Source organism: Thunnus albacares, chromosome 19 (genome assembly GCF_914725855.1).
Source record: "Thunnus albacares chromosome 19, fThuAlb1.1, whole genome shotgun sequence".
Classification (NCBI taxonomy): domain Eukaryota; kingdom Metazoa; phylum Chordata; class Actinopteri; order Scombriformes; family Scombridae; genus Thunnus; species Thunnus albacares.
In genome coordinates, this window is record NC_058124.1 from 25322667 (window position 1) to 25347894 (window position 25228).

Here is a 25228-nt window from a genome sequence, read left to right on the forward strand (position 1 = left end):
TGCTGCTTCAAGCACAAGATATATGTTTGTAGCTTAGAAATGCACTCTTAAATGACAAAACAATGGAGGAGGCAGTGTTGTAACACAGTCTGACTGATGTATGTGGTGCAAAATGTGGTGAAAATTGATTGTGTCAGAGTTAAGGGATTTAACATGAATAGAAATGCCCTTTTGTGAGCTCTTACTATGAGCCTATATGAGCATAAATATGTTTACTTTGCCGTGTGCATGTAAGCAAACCACTCTTTCAAACAGAACTGTTCCCAACTAAAAACAACTTCAATTCTAACAATCAGCACTAAATATGACACACTTGATAACCATGTTCTTAATGCTTATCATGAGACAAAGCCCTCATTTCATTCATTAATATGTTTGTTAATCCCAAACACAGAGAACAATGATCAACATCAGAGTATTTGAATGACAGATCTGAATATATTTACATCTCAGGATCACTAATGAACCACCAACTTGAGTCTGTAGGATGTATTTTCATCATTTTCACTCCTGGGGACCTTTGATTACAGTTCTAAGGTGTTACGATCCTCTCTGCCCAGTCTGCCTTTGGCTTCAGTTTGTGTGGCTGCTTTCTGTTGTTTCTGCAGGTACTGGAGGTGGGTGTGGCAGCGTCATCAGGAACACTGGCAACACCTGGGACTCTGGGTGTCTCTTCAAAAAACCCTTTGGAGCGCTGTTGCTGGTGTTCTCTCCTCCCTTAGACACCTTTTGGCTAGGTTAGGTTTTTCTCTTAGGTTACTTTCTTTTTTTAAATAAATTGGTTATTAATTGGCTTTTTTTCCCCAGAGGAGCCCATCCTGATTGGAGGGTTACTTGGTAAAGATATTCTGGTAAAGACTTCACAAAAAGACTTTACAATGTCAGTCTTAATCACCTCATGTTTTATAACTACGACCCAACATCTGAATACCCGTATGGTGCGCACTACAGGGACCACAATGCACTAACAGCCGGTGGGAGCAGGAGTTGATGGTGATGCAGAGCGAGCCGTCTGCCTCCTTTGTTGTTCTGAATATATTCATGTTGAATCACATGAGTACCTGTGAGATTAAAGGTCCGGCGGAATAATCTTACTTATCAGTTTGATTCTTATTTCACAAGGCGAGTCCATTAAGAACAAATGTGCTTTTACAGTCGCAGCCTGACGAGAGCCGACAGACGTCAGGATGATTACATGAGGGAATGAGGGGAAATGTAATAATCATAAATATAAAACATATATAATAAAAGAGCATGACAAAAAGAATATAGTAGAGATATAGTATTCTGGCATATTTTGACCTGAAAGGACAAAACCAATATGATATTTGTTGACATACTGTATGTGATGCAGCGTTTTCAAGACTTGTTTTGAATTTTGAGTGTCTCCATTGGAGCACCATAAATGTAAATATATTAAAATAAGACTCAAATTTGCCAAATTGGATTTAGGATGTAATGATCCCCCCCCCCCCCTTTTTCACAACAGGGGTTTAAACGGGCTGATTTTACACATCTAAGTAAGTTTACTCGTCATGAGGATTTCTACTCAGCCTCTGAAAACACTTAATGATGTCATCAGGATTATCTCAGCTCGGGCAGGGGACTATAAAAAGAGTTTGAAATATGTTGCCATTTATGGAAAGTGTAAGAACATATTGCATTATGTATTATTAAAGTGCATTACGGGGAAATGTCACATGTAGTATTTCTGGAGCTTGAGTCAGGATATCAGAGCTTCTACTGTATTGATTTTGACCATTTTTTAAATCTGTCTTCAGTCCCTTAAATCCACTAATAAATCGCTTGAGTATCTACTAATGGAACATGTAGCCATTGTCACACATTTTGCTTTTATTTCTGTTATTCTCCCTTCATTTCTCCTTTGGGAAGTTAACCCTTAAGTCCAAGTTCCAGGTTCTTTCAGGCAATGCTAGCGGAGCTGTCAAGCATGGCTAGTCGAGTAAATGTTGCTACAGCACAAGAATAACGTGAATAAACACAGTTTAGTACTGCATATATGTAAGGACACAGTGAAACAAGTGTCCAGTGTGAAATGTACATGTCGGACAAGCAATGATGGCTGAGCCTTTGCATGTTTTTGGGGAGAGGAGCGAGCTGGAATCAGCTGTAAGAGATGAAATGAGAAGGTGGAATGTAGCAAAATGATGCAAGGAAAAGATTAAGAAAGTTAAACAATATTAATATTATTATCAAGGACCACATTGTGTGTAGCAGAACAAACTGTATAACAACAAAGTGCTGCTTGTACTTCCTAAACATCTTGATTTAAAAATGTATAAAAAGTACAAAGAGGAACCTGTTCACAAGTTTAGACCTGCATTAGCTGACTTCGGGGGCAGTGGAAACACAACACTGACATATCCTTTTAAGCTAATATGTTGAACTTGTTAGCAAATGTTGCTTCTTCACACATCCAGCAGTTACGGAGCAACATCAAATTATTCATTTGGAGTCGTGTTTCTGTCCACCTGGTGAATGTAAGTCCAATATTCACTCTCTTGTAGCTCTGTTTTCGCTCTCTACCAACTCCTGAGGGAAATATCTGGCTCTTTATCTGCTAAATGCTCCGCTATGTTCACCAGCTAGTCTACAGCTAACTGTGTCTGTTTGCTGTTTGCTGCTGAGCAGGTAGTGTACGGTGGCTTTTTAGGGCTTTTTCTCTGAGAACAGCAGCCTGCTGCAGAACAAAACAACACCAAGAGAGCGCTGAGTGTGAACCAAAACAGTAAAGTTGCAGCTGGACAGCTAAATAACGAGCTGAAACTCGCTATGAAAGCACCATAAAGCCGAGGGGAGCTGCAGGTAATGCAATGTTTCAGGTGACGGTTCCTAAAATGGAAAACCAGCATTCAATAATTGGAAGAGACATTGGCGTTTGATCCAATGCTCCATGCTGCACCTAACATCGACAGTTAGACAGTACCTTTATTTCTATCACAGAGTTATTGACTAGTTATTTGTAAAAGTGTGATATATATTTTTATATATTGACCTCAGCACAGGTTGGTAGTTTGGTTTGAGAAGTTTGCTGCATCATTTTTTTATTTTTTGTAAAGGCTTATATCTCTCAGTTGCCAATAGAGTGACATCCCTGCTACTGCAACTTACCATCTCTTCCAACACACACACACACACACAGACTGCCTTCAATTTCCACCTCCCTCTTAACTGGGTCCCTTTACAGTTTAAGTATTTGTTATCATCCAGGCTTAGAGACTGTGTCCTGCCTCGCTCACCAGCTCCCTGCTCTGTCTGGGTCTCTGTTTTTGTAACAAGGTCTCTCTCTTACTGTCACATTTTCTCATTCGCCAAGTGTATCAAGGTGTTACAGGATTGACTGAGCTGGAATTACAGCTACTAATTAAAAGGAGATTTAGTTATTATTTTAGGGATTTATAATGCTTCAATATATAAATATTCAGTTAAAGAACAAACATCTTAATATTTCTGACACTGCATTAGTATGTATTACACTGCAGCAAACTTACAGTATCTTAAACACACTGAAGGTATGAACCACCTAGATATGATCCAAGGTTTAGGCCAGCTAAGGACTCTGCTGATGCATGATGCAGCAGAGTAAACACACAGTATATGGGTGGACTTGGGATAAATCTATATTTTTCACCTTATTTTCTGAATACTGAATGGGGAAACTTCTGAATGGTTTGTGTGAAGCGCTGGCGGTCATAGAAGTTACTCAGAGCATTCATGTTTCAGTATTTCAAAATACTTTTATTGACCAAAAAATGAACAAAGAATTTGACTTGATGAAATAGTGAAAGTGAAATGAAACAGGACTAACAGACTAGAAGGAGGTGAAAATAAGTCCGACATTTAGGAATAAATCATATTCATTACTTTAGCCTTACTTTTTTCTAGACAGAGTGAAGATAAGATGAAAACTTCAACACTTCTCTGCGGGTCTGCTATAATTAGTCAACTTCATAAAAAATCCCAGTAAACCCAGCTCAATCTGCAGGAATAATCTGCATCTAACATTGCATGTTTTGCCGCCATGGAGGTAGAACGTCACATCGGTTAAGAGTCTCAACTGCAGAAATGGAGCAGAAAGAGTCATCATAAAACTGTCCAGTGTCACAGAATGTCATGTTAGAAGCTAGGGAGTCCCGAGGAGAGGGTGTTAAATATTTGAACAGTCACAGAAAATGTTTCCATGCTCCCAAAACTGACCACTTCCAAGAGCTTGACAGGAGATTACTGAAAAACAGAATGAAGGGAGCGCTTGTTACCAGATTAAAATACTGATTCTTTTTGAGATGCTAACATCAGCTTCTAGGCCAAGAGGTTATAGTTTGTCATGTTAATTAAATTATATTTACTTTACTTCTTTTATGTTTGCATTTAACCCTTTCATGCATGAATTATGATAACCTCCTCTTTAGGCATGAAAAAAAATATTTGAACCTCATTTTTTTTTAAACACTCATTTTTCAAGGAGTTTGTCCAATTTAGTGGACAGATGATTAATTGTCATTTTCTCCCAACATAAAATCAATACTTGGAAATTTTAACAATTGTATTACTCCTTAGTTGTTACTTGATGTTACAAAATTTTATGTACCTGCAAGGGTCTACTATCATAGAAGAACTGAAAAGATGTTTCCGGCCGGCAGGCGGCCATCTTGGTTTTGAGAAATTTGTGTTGCACTTACAAAGGCTGGCCAATGGATGGCAGCGTATGGGATGACACACTAGAGTCCACTGTGTTGGCTGATGTGCAACTATACCATTAAAACTCCATGCATATATAAGAGCTGTCCACTGTAGTGACCGCTATGCATGGTATATCTGCCAAGGAAAGGGGGGGGTTGTCCCATAATCAAGCCAATATGATATATCTGTTTGTTACTCCACTGTCTGAGAGTATAACACTAATGATCCATTCATGCATACAGACTCAAACGCTGCATAGACGTGACAGCGTGTCTGTCATTGTGAACCGAACCTTGAAAAACATGCTGGTTCCACCCACCACTCAAAGACTCAAAGAAGGCTTCCAGTGGCACAATGTTGGGAAGTTAAGAGGAAAGTGAGAGAGAGAGAGAGAGAGAGAGAGAGAGAGAGAAAAGGGCCGCCTGCTTTTTTTTTTCCTTCTGTACAGTAAGTGTGAATACACCATGAAAGTGCTTTCAGGCAGCGAGCCGTTGCCGCCTCCGTTGTTTTCAGTGTAAATACGACGGAAGCCGTGCCGCCGAGGCCGAGGTCGGGGGGGAAGGAGGAAGGTGGCTGCAGTTCTCATGAACGCACACAACTCTTTGTTGCTGCCGTCCAAGTTCATGATGATTCAACTTTTTCAACTTGGCACCGTGACTCGCCGTGTGACCATAGCAACTACAGAAACTACTATCTATTGAGTTTCCTGAATGATGTGATTCTTCACCAGCAGAGAACAGGAAGCTCAATGAAGAGAAACATTCAACAGATCACAAACAACCGAATGTTAATACAGGAGGAGGATGTGGGGGCAGACCTGAATGAACACTAAATGTTTATATAGACCGCCTACTGAGAGAAGTAGGTCACGGTGATACACGATTGGAGGTTCTATGGAGCATGTGACTAGAAACTGACTTCCACGCCTGCCTACGCTACTTCGAGGCTCCATTAGTTAGCAGAACTGCCCACCACTTCCTCTAAATCAAGTCACAACCCGCTCTATTTAACAGCGTGATGAGGCACTGTGCCGCCAGTTCAACATACAGAACCACCTGAAGACGTGTTGGTTGTCCCAGGAAAGTCTCATTGATGCTACACTTTGTTTCCCAAAATATGTATTTTCTGGCTCGGACGACTAACACTTCGGTCGCAAGTGGCTTCTGAAAGCTCCTTCAGTAATCTGGGGCTCACATCAAGGATGCTTCTATATGCTCATGTTTTTTCTAAAGCCACTTTGGGATGAATACCAGCCTAATATTTAGAATATTAACTATGATTTCTCTCCTCCTTGCTTCACCCTTCTTGATGCCTATCAATTCCTACATTCCTACTTAAATTGATTGAACTCCTCATTCATTCAGGCTTTCTTTAATTCCTCGTCTGTCTCTCTCTTATATTTCTTTCCTCTCGTCTTCCCTCTCTTCCTCCCACACTGTAACCAGTTCAATTGAAACTGCTGGGAGGTTTTTTTTCAGATGCACCTTTATAGGAAACAGTTGTCTGTTCTTCTCAATTGCTTCACTTCTCCATTCTCACATGATTGTTTTTTTCACCTTTGACCTTTCCTCACATGTTGATGTGGGCTCTTACCTCCCTCTGGCCTTGCTTGTTCTCACCTTTTTCCGTTTCTTTTTTTTTATTCCTAACAACCCATCTGCACCCACATACACATACACACACACATACACACAAGCATGCAAAGCTACGGTACAGTACAGAGTCACTTCCAGCTCCGTTGCCCAGCAGTCTTAAGATAAAACGGCCCTGGGAGCCCTGCACCTCTGTCCAACCGTGACGTGTTTCAGATTGTCTCCTAAATCTCCTCTGACAGATGGATAGATGTACTACTGCAGTTGTGTAAGTATGAAATAGATCCCTTAAGGAGTAGAGGGAAAGATCAGGTTCATGAAGGGAGAATATGAGTTGACTAGAGTAGTCTAGTCGTGCTTTAAATCACTTCTTCTCCCCTTAAAAAAGGCAAAAAAATACTGAAATCTTGGCTTAGATTTGGTTGCAGGTGGAGCTTCCAGGTTTTCTGTTTTGGGATGAAATAAACCTAAATGTGGAATAATGAAAGAATTCTTTATGTAAAAAACATGAATCTACTGAATTGTGCTTTATTTCAGGTGCTGAAAATAAGCAAAACATTTTAACATACAACATTTTTATAAGCATCTGATAATAACTGTACTGATATGAAAACTAACAGCTTTTACTGCAGTTGCCTTCAGACATTATTTACTTTTATTTATCAATAAACACACTGACTGAATAGAAGTTTTGAAGGTTGGTTTTATTTCTTCTTCTTAATTGAGTTTAATGCAACGTCGTACTGGACTTGAGATTTGTATGTCGGCTTTTAAACAGCTTTTTTTGTTTACATAACTGTAATTACAGTTCTGATCTTGATGCTTTGATTTTCTCATTATCATTATATTTCCAATACAAATAAAACACCAGCCTTTTTTGTGTGGCTGCATGTTTTTTTTTAAATATATTTATCTAGAGTTATTCAGCAGCCAATTCAATCAGTAAATTGATTGATTCCATAGTTCTGTGAGCATATTTTCATTAGACAGGACACTCAAAGTGTGTGATCATACATGTAATTGATCGTACATGAAATTAATTAACAGTACTAAACCTTTGCTTGTTGAATAAGCAGAAATCTTACTGTTGTACATCCAGTATGCTGGTGGGTGGATGGTTAATGAAACTGCTTTTAATAAGTTGAAATCTGCTTTTAAATAAAAAGAGTGTTCATTAATTAAATGGGATTTTGGCCATACTGTATGTATATTATGATGGCCGATGAGCAAAACCTCCTATTGAAAAATGCACTTTTTTGAGAAAACTAAAAAAAATGTGTTGTTTTCTTGCAGAATGCTATTTGTTAAGGATACCCAATACATAATATATTACATGTTAACAACACCGACTAGGTATTAGTGCCTCGCAAAGTGCAGATAGCAGGTTTTTCCCCACTTTTCCTGGATCATTTTGCAGATAGGAGCTTTTGCACTTGGTGCAAGTTGGAAGAGGTTCTACAAAACGATGCTCTAAATCAAGTTAATAATTAGAATTAAATTAAAAATAAAATTAAGCTTGTTTTCAGGTAAAAAGATGGGCCAGTGTAATAAATGTAATAGTTACTACATAGTAGTATATTAGGGTCAGAATTCAGCTCGGTCTGGTGCTGATGCAGATTGGAGGTTTTGCTCTTTGGCCATCAATTTGTGAAAGTAAACTGTAACAGGAAACGATAAGCTTTATCATTTATTTGCTTTGTATTTCTATTATTACTGCATGTCTCTGTTATTGTGTTAATCTGACTCGCCTCAGAAACTGTGTGGGTTTGAAACATGCATATTTGTGTTTATCTCTGAGTTTTAAAACAGACACTGTACCCCTGTGACTACCTGAACTCTGACCCTTGTTTTATTTTGAAAGTTGTTTATTGACCTTTGAGGGCGACTGCAATTAGTCTTGTTCCTGTTCGAGGGTATTTAAGGTCCGACTGTGTTCTCACCCGGCGGAGAGAGAGAGAGACGGTGATCTTAGTAAGTGAAGGTGAGTTTGTTTCTCTCTCTGGAAATATAATGCATTGTATTTTTGATTGCAATATTTCATCTGCCAGTGCTCTTTGTATCTGTGTGTTTTCATGATTGATAAAAGCAATTTTTCCACCACATATTTAATAATATTTGGTGGCTGTAATCATTTCTCCTGTCCCTGCTGGCTGTGAAGGGATACTTTTAAGGGGAGAAGAAATGTTTAAAAATGTAATCTATAGCTTAGTTTAAGCTAATATGAGTCTTCACCAGTCTGAATTAGACAAATAAAGTGGTTATTTTCCAAAGTTAACATCATTTTGGTTTTAAATTCTCATTTCGGTCAGAGTTTCCTTCGTGGGCTATCAGGGGATAGTAACGCAAATATAAAATTTCACATCAAAAAGACTAATTTTTGAAGATCCCCACTTTGATTTGTCTATCACAGACTGTGAATTATGTCCCTAATTTTTTAACGTATTCATTGGAATCATCATCAGAAATTATTTTTTTCAGGATAGAGCAGGGAGGGAGAGGAAGAACGACCACAAATCCTTTAATACATTTAGGTAAATGTTGATAATCTACTTTTAGAAATATACGTTTCATACACAGATGTTGATTCAAGGTGCTGTACAGAGAAGTTAAAGCAACACAACTGGATAAGATCAAAATAAATAAAAGTCTATATAGAAATTAAAACATTTCATATTGCGTACAGTATGTACTGTAGCAGGATGAGCACGAGCAGGTTTACAGCACAGACGGAGAATTTAAAAAGTAGTCGCCTGAAACAAAACGCTGCTCTGTGCTAACAAGTCATCTTTGCTGCAGGTATCATCTCATCTAGCCTGCACAACACACACACACACATACACACACACACACACACACACACACACACACATACACACACACACACACACACACACACACACAAAACAGCATGTCAACCAGCCACTGCTTAGATTAAAGCATCTGAGAACATCTGAAAATATCTGAAGCAGCTCTATCACACTCTTCATCAAAGCCACTCAACCTCTCTCTCTCTCTCTTTCGCTCTTTTGTGTTTGGTTTATATTGGTACATTACACGACTCTCTCTCTCTCTCTTTCTCGCATTCTTTATCCATCTCTTTCTTTATTTTTCCATTTCTCTCTCTGCCTCCAGCTCTCTCCTTCATCTTTCCATCTCTTCATGCATGGAAATGTCTGGAATTAGTCTAAGAAGATTTGTAAATTAAGAGGTGTTATCTCACGAGAGGCCAACTTTGAGTGAGATATATACTTTATGTTAAAAAAGAAGAAGAAGAAGAAGAAGAAGAAAAAAAAATCATCCTGCTTCACTCCGGGAGCTCATTTGAATGTTGAGAATATCAAATCGAAAGTCTGGGTTGGCAGCTTTGCTTTAACATGCAAAGCCACGAGTGTGAAGCTTTTTTTTTTTAAGTGTGAGACAAAAGCATGTTAGAAACGAAGGCCTCTTACATAATTAAGATCGTTCACAACATAATGTACAGTGTTATGTAAGTTATTAGGGTCGTTGTAGTAAATCACTCTGCTGGTTAACAGCTATAGATGATGTTTACTCCATGACTTCTTCTCATATTTAACTGGTCATGTAAACATGGTTGACATTACATTCAGATATTTCCTGCAAGTGTATTTTCACCCTTAAAGAAATTACAATATATTACATCTGAAAGACTGTTTCAAATATCAACATTTTCACATAGCCACATGCAATTTTTCTGATATTTCACATGAAATATCACATATTTAAATATGTGATATTTCACTTCTTTTTTTTTTTTTTTTCCAACAAGTCCTCCACATTAAAGGACCAAATACACTGTTTGATCATGTGACTCCAGAATGACACATGGGAGCTTTTTCTAATCTGGCGCCTCTATCGGCAGTAATCAGCAGGACAACATAATTTTCCAAAGCCGTTACAAATTTAAAAAATAATGCTGTTTTATGGTATGACAACGCTGTGGTTAAGGTCTGGTTAGGTTTAGGGTTAGGGTTAAAGGTTAGGGTTTGGGGAAAGATCATGGTTTAGGTTAAAATGATCACTTTGTTAAAGTTAGAGAAACATGTGGTGGGTTACAGTTAATACTTCCTTAAAGTTAAACGACCTTCATTGTCACGGCTACAATAATAACCACAGGGTTAAAGTTGGGGAACGATCGTAGTTAAGGTTTTTAAAAAAACTGTCCCGACTCGCAGTTGGAAACAGAAAACGAACAAAACATTGTCTGCTGTGGCAAAGTCCACTTTTGAGTTAATGCCTTGTGACAGCCCTCTCTTGTTTCCCTCTCTTGCTTTCTTTCTCTCTTTCCCTCTTTCTTTATTCGCCCTTTAGTTCTCTCCACTCTACTCTTGTTGTTTTTCTTCCAGGAGTGGGAGGGTAAGAGGTCTGTCAGAGGAGGAGGGAGTGGCCCAAAGGATATAAAAGGCTGTCTCTCTCTCTCTTCTTCTTCTGCTGAACACCAGTACCCCATCCACATGGCTTGCACATTAGATTAAGTTGTTTTGAACTTGTTTCTTTACTTTTGCACTCAACATTTCATGCATCCATACACCCACCTTACACCACTGATACAACAAGTCCCATATTTAAGTATGAGTCATGTTGAGTTAAATAAATGTCCTTTTTGCACCATTATTCAGTGTGGACTCTCAGCTTTGTTACAAGCCAGAGGTTTGTAACAGCCTCCATTCACTCCTTCTCCTACAAATGAGGATATTTGCATATACGTCAGCTGAACTGCGCTGCTGCTCCGGGTCATAATTACTACAGCCGCTAGACGGCATCTGTCACTCAAACGTAACTATATGTCATTTTTTGGTGACTGACATCACAATCTATTGTTTTTTTTTGGGAGAACAGTCTCGAAATTTCAAGTGTGAAATGTAAAACATCACATGTAAAAAACAACATTTCACATGTAGTGACACAACACACATGGTTTTTGGACATTTCACATTTAAAATGTCACAGATTTCGCTTTTTCTTTATAAGACAGTTGCAACCACAATAAATAAGTTTTAGTGATTTTAAGGCTTTACCCTCAGAATCAAAGAGCAGTGCCTCTTTGTGCAACAGCATTCAACAAATCTATGGTCCATTGTAAAATCAGAGGCCAATTTTTACAACCAGTGGCAGAACAAAGACCACAATCCAATGCTGCTCCTCTAAACAAAGTGCATTTTCACTCTCTTGCTTCTCCAGGAGCGATGGCAGGCCTGACTCGCCGGTTTTACACGACATAAACCCCCATCGATAGTAATTTAATGGAATAATGCATGAGTAATAACTCAAATCTGTTCTGCCTCAAACCTTAAGACGTAAAATGATCACTTCATTAAAACTCTAACCTTTACAGCTGGTCGCTCCACAGGGGTTTTTTAAGTGATGCAAGTTTACACATAACTCTATGCATTCTGGGTATTTTGCAACTTGTTTATGTTTCAAACGATAATATCTGTTTTTGCAGATATTGTCAAAGGTTGTGAATAGATCTTATTTTCTGTGTGTCATCAAACACTCGGGCAATAAAGGAGATTTAGAAAGATTTTTCACACCAGCAGTAAAATAACAGCTGGTCAATACTTTGAGAGCTGTGTCTTCTTGAACATTATCTCTCCGCAATAACTGCCACTACATCACTTGATAAGGCTCTAGTACACTCAGACGGCGTTCTGCTGTTTCACTAAAGTCGTCTCCGTTTTGGCAATATATGTGTGTGTGTGAGATATTCCATCACTTTAGTTTGATTTGGTTGGAGCGAGCTTTGATTATAAAACATGAGAACGAGAGAATAAGATCACAATAATGACTCAAATAAAACTGTGAAATTCCCTTTTGGTTTGATTCAAAAACACAAACATATTAAGTAGGACAGAGAGAGAGAGAGAGAGAGAGAGAGAGAGAGAGCACAACATGTAAATCAACTAGCTGCAAAAGCCCAACGGGTTATTACATCTGAAATATACACCTTGACTGTTCCAGGTGTATATTTTACGCCTTTCACTGGACATATTCATAAGCCTGTTCTTCCACTTTATATATCTGTTACTGTAAAACATGACTATTGTTCCTCTTGTACCACTTGTTTAGCTGCAACGACTAATTCATTCAATTAATCGATTGGTTGCCAACAATTGAATTAAGTGCCAACTATTTTGATAACTGTGTGTGTTGACCAATCGTTCTGAGTTGTTTTTTAAGAAAAAAAAGGTACAAATTCTCTGGTTCAAGCTTCTAAAATGCGATTATTTTCTGGTTTCTTTAATCTTCTATGACAGTAAACTTAAACTGGGTTGTTGTCTGTTGGTCGGGATAAAAGAAGACATCTGAGGACATTTGAGCTTTGGGAAAAGCCCAATGTGCCTCATTTTCACCATTTTCTGACACCTCAGTTAATCGATAATGAAAATAATCATTAATCGCAGCCCTAATCTGTTTAATTCTTCAAGAATTTCCCCTTTTTTCCTTATGTAATAAGGTCTTTGGGGGAGTTTGTTGATGTGCATCTATAAGGTACATTGTGGTTAAAATAAGTGCATTTTTTAAGATAATTTAGTTTTTCATACCTTTTTGAAATGTGTACATGAAGAATAAATATTCATAAGCACACATATAATCCAGGGTTTTCAGATACAACAACTCTTGACTCATGTTTTCCTTTTATCTTTCTGTTGAGCTTCTGTCAAGTTTTTCTCTGTTGGCGATGAAGCTGAAAAAACTGGACCTGAAATTACTTGATTTTATATTTCTAGAACTTTGTAGGAGAATATACTTATTCTTTGAATAACAATGTAAGGTTTTCTTTACTTCCTATAACACGTGGCATATTTTCAAGGCTGCGATTAACTGAATACTTTTTGTTAGTATGCCACATGAACAGTCACTTAACAATTTTATATTGTAAACTAACATGTACTTGACAAAACGGAACATGAATGCAACTCACCAAGAAACGCAGAAGGCGATACAGTGCCGTTGCTACGGGAGACCATGACGCTGATGCCGGTCTCCACGAACGGAACAGAAAACTCCACGACCTCTGACCTCTCTTCGTTAATGGTGAGAGAGCCGATGGCCATGTCGGCCCTGTTGGACACCACCTAGAAAACAGGAAGCCTGAAGTTAGAATGATTGTGAGTGATTCAAAGTGTGAATAAAAAGTTAAAAAGTTTAAAAGGGATATATTTTTTTAATCTTACATGACGATAAACTGTTCATTTAAATATGATGTCATGAGTTCAGCGTTGCCTCTTCTCTCTTTCATGTGTCTCTTTCTGTATCATTTGTATTTAATTGCTGAAAAACATCATAACATTTGTGAACTCTACGCCCTCGTACAAAGCGTCGCCTGAAGACTGTGCTGTTCATGGAAGCACAAAGAGGAAAAAATGAACTGACAGACCTCTTTGAAAATAAAAATCCAAAGCACTCTTCCTCAATAGTGTTGAGGAGAAAAAAAAAAATTAAAAAAAAAACTTCACAGGTTTTGTCAATGAACTGGATGTAGGTTCAAGTGCTTTTCAGAGTTTGCTTTTGTCACGGCATGCGACACAAAGCTGAGGTGCGTTCATCATCAGAGCTCCTCTGACAGCTGTAAATGAGGTTCAGATGGTCAGAAGGTGAGAAAGTGAAGGGATTCACAGCTCTGTTGTGTTTCACCTGGCGGGAAACAGAGGTTACTTGACTAAAAGTGGAGGGACTGTGGAGGTTAAAGGAGCTGGCTCCAGACCAGAAGTTCATTAGTCTAAGTCTTGGCCTGGCACCAAAAGTCTGTGAAAGACAAAAGGCTCTGTTGTCCTTCACCAGCAGATACCACCGAGGCTTTCACCATGCTCTAAAAGTCACAATCCTTAAAATCCTCCTCCGCTGTCTCTGCTGAACGCTCATCACTCATCGATTCATTGTGGTGTTTCTGCGCTCAAATCACTGTCAATCAAAGAGTTGTGGCCGTACAGTGAGATGAGTTTATCTTTGGATTTTTCTGTTGAAGCATTTTGTTTTGTTCAACCATTGTGACAAAATCACATTGACATTTGCAGATTTACAGATACACTAAAAATTCAGCGATGGAACATAACTGTGACATGTTTCAATCATAACTTTTTTAAAAAATGATCTGATATTGTTGTTTACTTAATTGTCTGTTTCCAGCAGCCTTTAATGAACATCATTTCCCATAAGCCCTGGACAACTGTGGGTTAAATGTCCCCAGTTTGACAGAATGAAACGAGTCAATTTAACTGCAGGACGGAAAAGAACAAATGTAATAGATGTTTTTAGACAGCTGAGATTACAGGTAAAAAGCTGGAAAGATGGACATTAAAGGACGTTATCTGGGATATAGAAGAAACCAACAGTTAAGATGAGATAAGTACGATGACATGAGTACCTGAACTACCACGCGATAATGGTTGCTTAAGATGGAAGAAGATCAAAAATATTTCAACTTGTAAAAGCAAGTACTACATACTCAGTTTTATTAGAGTATGGATAGTAAACCCCAGTAATATACAAAATGCTGAGAAATTTATTAGACTGTATACTGTAGCATTTAATTACAGACACTAGCAGAACGACAGCTAGCCTGGAGTTGAAGTCAAGACTTCGGCTCTCTATAATTACCCATTTCTTTGTCTTCTGTGTATTCAAAACATTGCCAGACACACATAAAACACATAATCTCCTGGTCGATGGAGAATTCTTCCTGGAGTGCAACCGACTGCTCTGCAAAAATACAGGATACTTTCAGAGGCTTAAAACTAGCCTGGTTCCAGACTCCAGTTATTCATATTCAGTAGGTCAGGTGTTGAGCAGAAATACACATGTGTCACTAGAAACCGAATATGAATCATTTATATCTGAATTTGAAATGCTCAACTTGAATAATTGCATTAAAAAACTGAATTTGAATCATGTAATTTGAATCTGTATTGTTTAACTTGAATAACTGCACTGATAGCATCATTTGAAACTGAATTTATTAGTTTGGAACTGAATTCCAATAAACTCGAAACTTGAATGTAATATTGTGAAACTGAATTCATTCATTCAACTCTCTGCTGCACATACTTCCAGATTCACTTCTCACAATTCAAATTCAGTTCACTGAGACACACATCCAAGTGTCTGCTGAAAAGTGCTGCATTCATAGATTATATTGTTGGAAACTCTACCCACTATACTGCTGTCTCTGTGTTATGGGTGTATAAATAGTTAGAGGTCTGTCTGCAATGAGGCGATGAGTAAAGTTTTAGCTCAGTAGTCAGCGCAGTCGTCTATGATCTGGGAGACTCCAGTTCAAAACCCAGTGTACTTTATCTTCATAAGGTAGTTTATTCATGAACACTTATTGTACAACTTTAATTTTCTAAAATTAAAAGTGTCATAAAAACAAAAACAGGATTTTAAAGCCTCTTTCCACTTTTATTCAAATACAACTACAGATACAAATAATTTTGCTGCCTCAACAAATACAAATACAAATACAAATACAAATACAAATACAAATACAAATACAAATACAAATACTGGGCCCTCTGCACATCCCTAATACCTACAGTATATGAAGTCTTTTTTATATCATTATCATTATATATATATTCATATTATAATGGACCATACTATACCATGATAGTGTTATGAAATTTATAGAACGCTGCAGAATAAATGTGTGCACAGACAACCTTGTCTGGATAAGCGCAGGAGGAAACAGTTGAACAAAGTTCACTTTATAAAAATCAATAGTTTGTCTTTGAAGCCTTTGAATACACTATAAAGTACATTCCTACAAGAGTGTGATGACGCACGTTTTACACATTTGATGCCAGGCTTTCACTGGCACAAGGACACAGAACAACGTCTGAGGATGGCAGACACATTGCAGCCTTGATGGAATATAAGTTATCCAGGATGTAAGAGGAGTTTAGTTAATAGAAAATAATACAGTGTAATTACAGAGACAAAGAGCAGGGCAGACGGGGATAAAAAGGGAAAAAGTGAGAGAAAAATGGTGCATTTTTCTTTTTTTCTTCTTCTTCTTCTTTTTTTTTTTTTTGTATATTCACAACAGTCTGGTTTGGTTAAAAAACAATTACTGCCGCAGGTAACAGGAAACAACCAAGGACAAGACACCGTGATATATGACAGTTTCACATAGACTCAGCTGTCCCTGTGCACACGTGTTCGTCTGCCGCCATAATTAGGCAACTTAATGAGTTACTGACAGAAGCTGGGGAGAAAGCAGCTGGGGACGTAGAAAGAAAGAGAGACCACCTGCATCTCTATTGCCTATCTGACACAGAAGCCTTGTAAACAACATCAGGACCGTTAGCAAATAGTGATACTTTTACTTGTTTTTTTTTGTCGCTGTTACACGTACACACTTAAGTCACACAGACACTGCTTGTCTCTGACGCTGGTGGAGATTGTTTGAGTACAACGAATAGCAAATAGTTGGAGACAGGCTCAGTAACCTTCTCCTTTACAGTAAAACCAGGCATGTCATTATTGATTATTGTCTTGATTAATTGATTGTTCTCAAGTTTTATCTGTAAAATGCCAGAAAATTGTGAAAAATGGGAAAAATATCGATCACCATTTCCCAAAACCCAAAATATCTGCTTGATATAGCTTTACTATGATAGAAGACTAAAAAAAACAGAAAAATTGACTATTGCTGATTCATTTTCCATTGATCTACTAATCAATTAATCCACCAATCATTGAAAATCTCCTGTGTTTTACAATCTTTCGAAGCCAATTCCACTCTAAACCTCCTGATTGCCACCCTCCGTTATAGTGAATGAAAATAAGTAAACACCATTACTTTGGCTATTAATGACACAGCAATAGTTTCGTTTTCAGTCGTTAGTGAGGCAATACAGATCACATTAACAGACATGACTGGTTTGTGTCCTGATGGGCTACAATCAAACAGTCACATCTGGCGGCAGCAGCGCCTCATCTTCACCCCGCTGTGAGAAGGTTGGTGCCCCGCTGTGCCCGTGTGACGCAACTGCGGGAGAGCCTGAGGGAGAATCCCTTCCCACCAAACATGACTGATGTTTGGACATTCCTGCATCCAATTTTGACAAAGATCTTGAACGCCATTAACGCCATGAACCAAAGAATCCTCTGTACTGTCTTCAAGCCTTCATCAGGTGAAATTCATCTGTCAAAACAGCATCTGAGCCATATATACAGTATACAGTATAACTCTGACTTGGGAACTAATCAGATGCTTTGAGTCTGCAGGATTCTTTTGTTCTTGCAGGATTCAGTGCATGAAATCTGTGTGAGGCCACTACACTCCCACCTTGTAAGGTTTGTTTGAGTATTTGGAGGATGAATAGAGAGAGACCATGAGAGCATGCGACTCCACAAACAGGCTGCTTCTTGTAATGTTATGTTAAATGTCTTTCAGTGCAAACCTGTCTCTCCTATAACTTAACGCTCATATACGACTGAACTGCAACAGCAAATATGTTTTGCTAGAAATATAATGCTGGCTAAATTAGGTTTTCTCTCCACATGATGACAAAATATCTTTAATTGTGTTTGTCAAATTGCAAAAATGTTGATATAGAACGTTTGAGTAAAATGTTTAGAGACAACGTAGTTCTTTTTTTTCTCTACTAGAATATCTGATCTTGCAGTAAAGTATCCGCTGGTAGAAACTGCAGAAATCAGAGCTATTAGCACAGCCTAAAATGAATTCTAACCTTGGTCCTGAAATCAAGTCTCAAACCTTAAACATTTGAAGGAGTAAAGAGCAACAACATGTCCCTACTTTCCAAATAATCTCCCCACTCTTAACCTTTTAAAATCCATTTGGTCGCCGGCGACCCGCTTAAGCCAGTTGTTAGCGGCAGCATCACGCAGTAATGAGTAAAAGCAATCGGCACAAGTTGGCCAATTGGAGATGAGTGGAGAGGTTCGGGGACACCAGTGACACCACAAACTAAAAACTCCTGAGCTCCCATAAGGTTAGACCTAGAGGTCTGGAATTTAATACAGGTTGACAAGATGTAGAACGTATAAGGTGTTCTGCATAGTTCTGGCATAAAGCATGTCCTAATTATTGTTATTCAAATATGACTCATGATAGATGAGGACCAAAAACACTTTTTTGAGCCTTATTTGAACTGACATAATTTTGGTTGTGTTTTAGCTACATGCTAAATAAACACATTTCCAGAAACTAGAAGATGTCACTTGTCAAATGAAGCCCAATACATGCATCATGGCCTTACAGTTCTTCTGTTATAAGCTTTTCCATTTGCCAAATAGGCAAAAACTCTATAAAAAGGGTGGATGTTACAGGGTTAATATCTAGAACTGCAACTGGTCCTCACAAAGATAGAAGTACTAGACCACACATACACACACATATATGCACATAAACATAGACATGCACACAAACACACACTCTGTCTGATGATTTTGCATCCCCTGTCTAACTCCATGTTAAAACCAACTTCATTAATCCAGCCACAAGAGAGGGATTGGCATCATGGAAACAGCAGTAGGGTATCTGCCAACACACACACACACACACACACACACACACAGAGTCATGTACAGGCTCACAGTTTGTGTTGTCCTCTCTCTCTCTCTCGCTCTCTCTCACTTCCTCCAGCACTAATCTTTCTGACAGCCTTCCTCCATATTTTCTCTCCTTCTTCTTCGATTCCGGTCCAATCCTCTCTCGCTGGGTCACGTTTTAAAGGATTTGAAGCAGGATAAAAAGAATTTCATGGGAGCCCTCGAATCAAACCCCCCCTTTTTTGTAAACACAACAAAAGAAAAAATCAAACCGAATAAGAAAAACGACAGTGCTACTGTACAGGAACATTTGAGAATTAAAAAATATGGCTACAATATCTCAGTGACACACACACAAAGAAAGGTCACGGCGTGTTTGTGATGTGGGCTGCTAAACTTTAGAATAAACTCCCAGAGGAAATGCAGCCTGCAAGCTGTGTCTTCTTTCAAGTCCCAACTGAACAAACATTTTTATAAACTTGTAAATTTAATCTCGCACCCATGATATCACTTGGTTATTTGTTTGCTTTGAGTTCTGTATTGCTTCTGGATGTTTTAGATGGAGCCATTTTGTCTGGATTTGTTCAACATTTTAGTAAATATCCCTATCTTTCGTGTTTAGCTTTCAGTTTAGGTTTAACAAAAAGATACAACACGTACATAACACAGCTGCACAGATGTTGGCAGGTGTATTCTTTCAATTTGGACGGGTCCAGGATAGCTGCTTCCCCACTGCTTGAGTCCAGCTCTGTACTTACTAGGGATGTGCAGAGAGCCCAGTATTTGTATTTGTATCTGTATTTGTTGAGGAAGCAAAATTATTTGTATTTGTATTCGAATAAACGTGGACAATTTAACTTAATTTTAGAAAATTAAAGTGTTACAATAAGTGTTCATGAAGTGTGTGTCAGTAGCTCAGCTTTATCTCTGGGGAACACTCCCAACTCTGGGATTGATGTCCAAATTAGGAAATGTGCGTCATGTAGCAGGTGGATGTGACTCCCCTCACTGAGACCTGCTGATAGACGTCACAGCGGAGCAGAGGAGAGACACTGAGATAGTGATGTAACTGACCTGCACTCTGGTATTTGTCATGGTTTATTTTTCTTCCTGAAAACAAATAATTCTTGAAATATTTGTATGAAACAAATATTCGTAAAAAAAAAAAAAAAACACTATTTGTGCTTTGCTGAATAATGTGTTTGAATTCGGGCACACCCCTAGTACTTACTACTACCCTGACTTACTTAATGTTCTCATATCATTGTTACTTTAAGAGACCTAGAATGCAGAAATGATCCCTTATGTCAATCTATCCATTATCAAAGCTGAGAGGGTGGTTTGAATACCTGTTTCTGATTGTCTTGCAGGTATTAAAATCCAGAGACCTCAAACAAGGTTCTGGCCAAAAGTTAAATTACCATCACTGCCATTATTACCAAATCAGTGCATGAGGTAAATTAAACTGCAGGCAACCATAGAAACAGTACTTGCTACACTTGCTGCTTGCTAAACCTCCATTTATGGTTGATCAGAACTGCTTCTTACTGTAGAGGAAAAATTGAAGTATCATATAATATATAACCTACCTCATATAATACATAACCTGTCATTTAATGTATAACCCTTGAATATGCAATTATCATATAATACATAACCTAATCCAAGTATGATTTGCCGTGTTACTGGTTTGTGGAAAGCAGGACTGGCTCCTTTCCACTGAACTTTGCTCGAACTTCTGATACTGCACATGAACTGTCTTTCCCTCATAAAATGCCTGACTTGTACCACTTTTACCTGCAAAATAATGTAAGGTTGAAATATAGCCTAGCTTGAACATTAACTGTCCCTCATGAAAATTTGAGACAAGGTTGAGCCTTCAATTGAGAAACGGCCTTAATCAATCATTGATGTGTTTTTCTCGTCAAGTGTAACTATTGAGTCTTTGTTCCTATGCATATAAAAACTCTGATGATGATGCATTCGGGATCGATTCCTCGGCAGATGCTGATTGTCACTCTGTAAGTTTTGGTCCTTTTGCACAAAAGATAAATAAATATACAAAAGACAAATTTCTCTTTCTTGGTCTCCTTTACTCGGTTTATTTCCACCACACTTACTACGTGCCGTCCGACCACGTTGGAAACCACCAAATGTGTTTATAGTTGTTGTGATGGAGTGGGAAAGATGCAACATTGTTTGAATATGGGGATATCTGTAGGCTAGTATCTCCAAAACCCCCAAAAACTGTAGAGGTATTTTACAATTAATATCAGAAGATTCTCACCTCTCCGACCATGCCATTCCACTCCCCATCGATGTTCTTCCCGTGCCTTCCATTGGTCACCAGATAAAGGTCATAGGTAAAGCCCACAATTTTGGCCAATCGCTTCAGGACATCGATGCAGAAGCCTTTGCAACAGTGCTTCATAGGCCCCGTGCTGTCCACCACCAAACTGAGGAGAATGTGAGAGGGAAAAAAGTAAGATAGTGAACATGTTTTTCTATAAGATTTTAGGATGTTTTATCAAGGATGCTCCGACCTGAATGGGTGGCTTGGCTGTTGTGGAAATTGAAAGCGAAGGAAACTGAGCTGCTAAGGGTGTGAGAGAACGGACAGATGAACACAAAAGACACATGGTTGAGAAGGTAACAGAGGAAGAACAGGAGACTGAGGAAGGCGAGGATCAATACTGACAGTTTGGGCTGTTCAGAGAGGCGTTGCTTGACGGGTCAGACAGCTCAGGAGGAACTGCATTATTAAGAAGGAATTAAACTCTGTTTGGTGCTCTTGGATGCTATCTAAAAGAAACAAAATTCTGCAAAGGCCTCCGATTGCTTCTTTCCTCTGAGGCGTCATCCAGCCTGTTGAGAGCATCATGAGCAGGTCACATATGGGAATCCAAGTACATTTAGATCACTATCAGTCAAGCAGCTGCAGTGCCCTCCATCAGCTCTCCATACAAAGTGCCCATTCAATGGCCCCTCAGATACTTAGCTATGGTAACCTATCAGCTCTGTTACCTAGCAATACAACTTGCGTATTTGGATAATTATTTTCACTAGAAGCCAATATAAGGTCAATTTTATGAGGGTGGGACATGATTGCTCAGTACCACAAGTGATGTAAAAAAGTATTTTCCCTCAAATTAGGTCTGATGATAACTGAGCAGAAATAATGGTAATAAAAAGTTGTTTCATTGTGAAAACTTTTCTGTCTTCAAATAATTACTTTAGTATTTTATATCTGTCTTATTCTATTTTAGCTTATTTTCTTTTCTTTTCTCTTGGCTTTTTAATGATTGTCTTTGGTTGTATTTAAATATCCTTTTATGGTGTGTTTCTTTTGCACTTTGTCTTGATGCTTTTAACATTTTATGTAAAGCACTTTGAATTGCCTTGTTGATGAAATGTGCTATATAAATAAACTTGCCTTGCCTATGTTATTATGTGGTCAACAACTGTTGAGCATTTAGAAATAGGACATGCATGAAGTGGCCGTCACCACAGGTGGGAAAGTAAGAGGGAGTTATGCTGTATGTTATGTTGTTATGTTAAGTACCTGGTTGTACGCCCAGTCATTTATGTGTGTTCATTTTAAGCACAAAGCATCATGACCTTAGTGGTGATGGCAGGAGAAAATAAAGCATAAAACATCTTAGCCAGTGCACTGCAACAAGATTAGAGGAAATAAGCTTAAGCTGTGTCAGATAAAGAAAGATAAATCAATTAAACAGTTCATAAATATAAACACAGTGGTAAGGAAAAATAAATAAATAGGGAGTAAAGACAAGCGAGTTAGGCAAAAATCTTTTAAGGGAAAAACCCTGGGTAAAAGTGGGTTGATTAACAAGAGCAAACTTCTCTTTTAGCCAATAAAATTGATGGAGGATGAACTTATCTTCCTATTGGCCTGGTTGTGTGATGGCAGGAAGGAAGCTTATCTGGGATAGACCAGGAGCCTGAAGACACACACACACACACACACCAACACACACTGTCTTGCTTTTTCCCCTCTGACTTACTTTTGCCTGAAAGGAACCATATATATAAATGATTCTGACTGTAACTCCTGCTTTATACTGTAGAATAATAAAGTTCTGCTCAGTTATTAATAATTTCCTGGCTTCTGTTAACCACCACCTCAATATAAAGAATCTGTATTGTTTTGTTGTTTTCTATTTAGTGCTGCTAATAATTTTACAGTGCAGTAGGTTACTGTGATCTGAGTTTAGTGACCCCACATGTACCATGATTCACATACATCTTTACTTCTGTCTAGGTGTTGATAGGGATGCAACAGGGCTCTCTTGTTCCAGGATTAAAAAGCTATTGAAGTTATGATTTCTGCTTATCATCAGGATTGATTAAAAGAAAAATTCACCTTAAGTCGCTGTGTGGTTTCAAGTTCCTGTTTTGGTTTTAATAAGAAATTGTAACAAAATAATGCCTTGTTCTTAATTGCCTGCTTTGGTGTGACTTTTAAACCATGTAGGTGCTGTTAGGCATCTTAATTTCCTCTCTGAGATAATTAGGTTATTTTCTGATGTTTTAATCTATTGATCCCAGAATGAAAGTCTTTTGCTAAGTCTCTCCCTCCCTGTACTCAGCACCTGCAGATGGTAAAGATTTACTGTCTTGTTCATGGATGGTTGGCCAACATTATAGTTTCACAAGGGAGCAGAGCCTGAAACCTTCTGGTTACAGGATGGAATCTAGTTAACCACTTTTTGAAACTTCTCGCCCACTTTTCAGTAAGGTGTATAGGCTGATATGGGTTTATAAGAGAAATCGCTACAAGACATCAATGTTAGAAATCAGCTGTTATATACTAAAGTAAATCCTGTCGTGTATAAAATGGTTTCAGTCCATTCCCAGGTGGAAAAATGTGACATCAATATAATTCTGTTTCTTTATCCTTGTGGCCATAATAAACTGGAGGTCATCCTGACCTGCTACCTTCTTTAGAGAGTAACAAAAACATTTCAACTCTGTTCGCTTACTTTCATTACAGTTGTTTTTGTTTTCGTCTAGTTTTTGCTTTTGTAATGGTGAGAGATTAATTTTAAACCTCTCATCATCCCCTTGCAGAGTCAAATTACACAACCAGAAAACTGACTGCTTGCCACTGCTATGATGAAGGAAATGTTCAAGTGACATTTTATTTTAACAGCCGTAATGGGCAGCTGTCACTAAATGGATAAATGGTAACTGGATATTATCAGCTATTAAATTCATGACTTATACATTCATTAGTTACACAGGTAAACATCAGGAAACAATATCATATTCATTTGTCATTATTTTTGTGCATTAAGTGAATATATACGTGGAGAAATGACTCTGGCACAGTTTCCTCCAATAATAATGGGGGTGCTTGATATCTAAGGGTTGTCGTGTGTTACCTGGAGTTGACGGGCATGCGGCAGGGGACAGAGTCACGGATGCAGGAGCTGGTGCCCGGGTCAGCGGGTTCCACAATCACAAAGGGCCTCTCCTCCAGTGTGACCACTCGGAGGTGCTGGGAGTCATCCAGGGGCTTCAGGAAGGAGCCGTAACGGGACCAAGGATGGTAACGCAGACGCAGGTGGCCGTTCTCCCACCAGCCAACCTGGATGGGCATAAACAAACACAAACATTATGCTTACTGTAGGCCTTCAGTTGTTAGGGAAGAGTAGCTAAGAAGAGAAGTTTCATACATATAAAATGTGTTTGCATTCAAAGTAAAAGAAACATAAGTAAATGTCTTTACTACTGTAAATATCCAAAACATTTGATTGCATTAAAGGTTCTATATGTAGGAATCACATGCTGCGGTTTTGTTGTGAATGTGTAGTAGTTGATAGAGGCAGCTAGCTGTCACATTAGCTGGACAGCTAATATCCGCAGGGTGTAAACTAGCTTATACTTTGCAACTTGAAGTGACACTCCTTGATTTGGGCCCAGAATTCTTCTCAGTGGTTGCAACCAGCAAACTTCACGTTGATTTGGTCCACTCTTAAGGAAACTGGGGCGTCTTAGTGTCTCAGTCGTCAAAGACACATACTATGTAACTGCAAAATCCCCAGTTTGGATGTATCCAGAGACCTTAATTGCATTTCAGTTAAGGTCTGGGTTGTACGAAGCCAAGTACACTGTATTTTAAAACTAAAAATGACTCCTTCCTGGCACACTACATTGCATCCCTTTCCCTGAAGCCACACACTAGCAGCTGCTTACTGGCTTTCTTTGAATTTTTATTCAGTTGAGTCCTCACTCAAGATGACATCATTGTAATAGTTTTCTAAATTGAAGTTAATGTTGTCAGGTTTATATTATTCTGGTCTTGCTGTCTCTATTGGGGATTTATATAGCCTCACCTCTGTACAGCAAGCCCCAAGGGACAATATCACTAT

The 25228-nt window shown here is 38.4% G+C and overlaps 1 protein-coding gene across 1 annotated transcript in view; it reads right to left on the reverse strand.

Moving 5' to 3' along the window:
• Positions 1–24440, reverse strand: part of LOC122970319 — an 80580-nt gene extending 56140 nt beyond the window's left edge. The window contains exons 1-3 of the mRNA XM_044336450.1: positions 24239–24440; positions 21121–21289; positions 13237–13390 (exon numbers count right to left, since the gene is read on the reverse strand). Of these exons, the coding sequence (XP_044192385.1) occupies positions 13237–13390; positions 21121–21289; positions 24239–24255 (340 nt within the window). The 5' untranslated portion in view covers positions 24256–24440. The remainder of the gene's footprint in view (positions 1–13236; positions 13391–21120; positions 21290–24238) is intronic.
• Between the last annotated feature and the right edge of the window lie 788 nt (positions 24441–25228).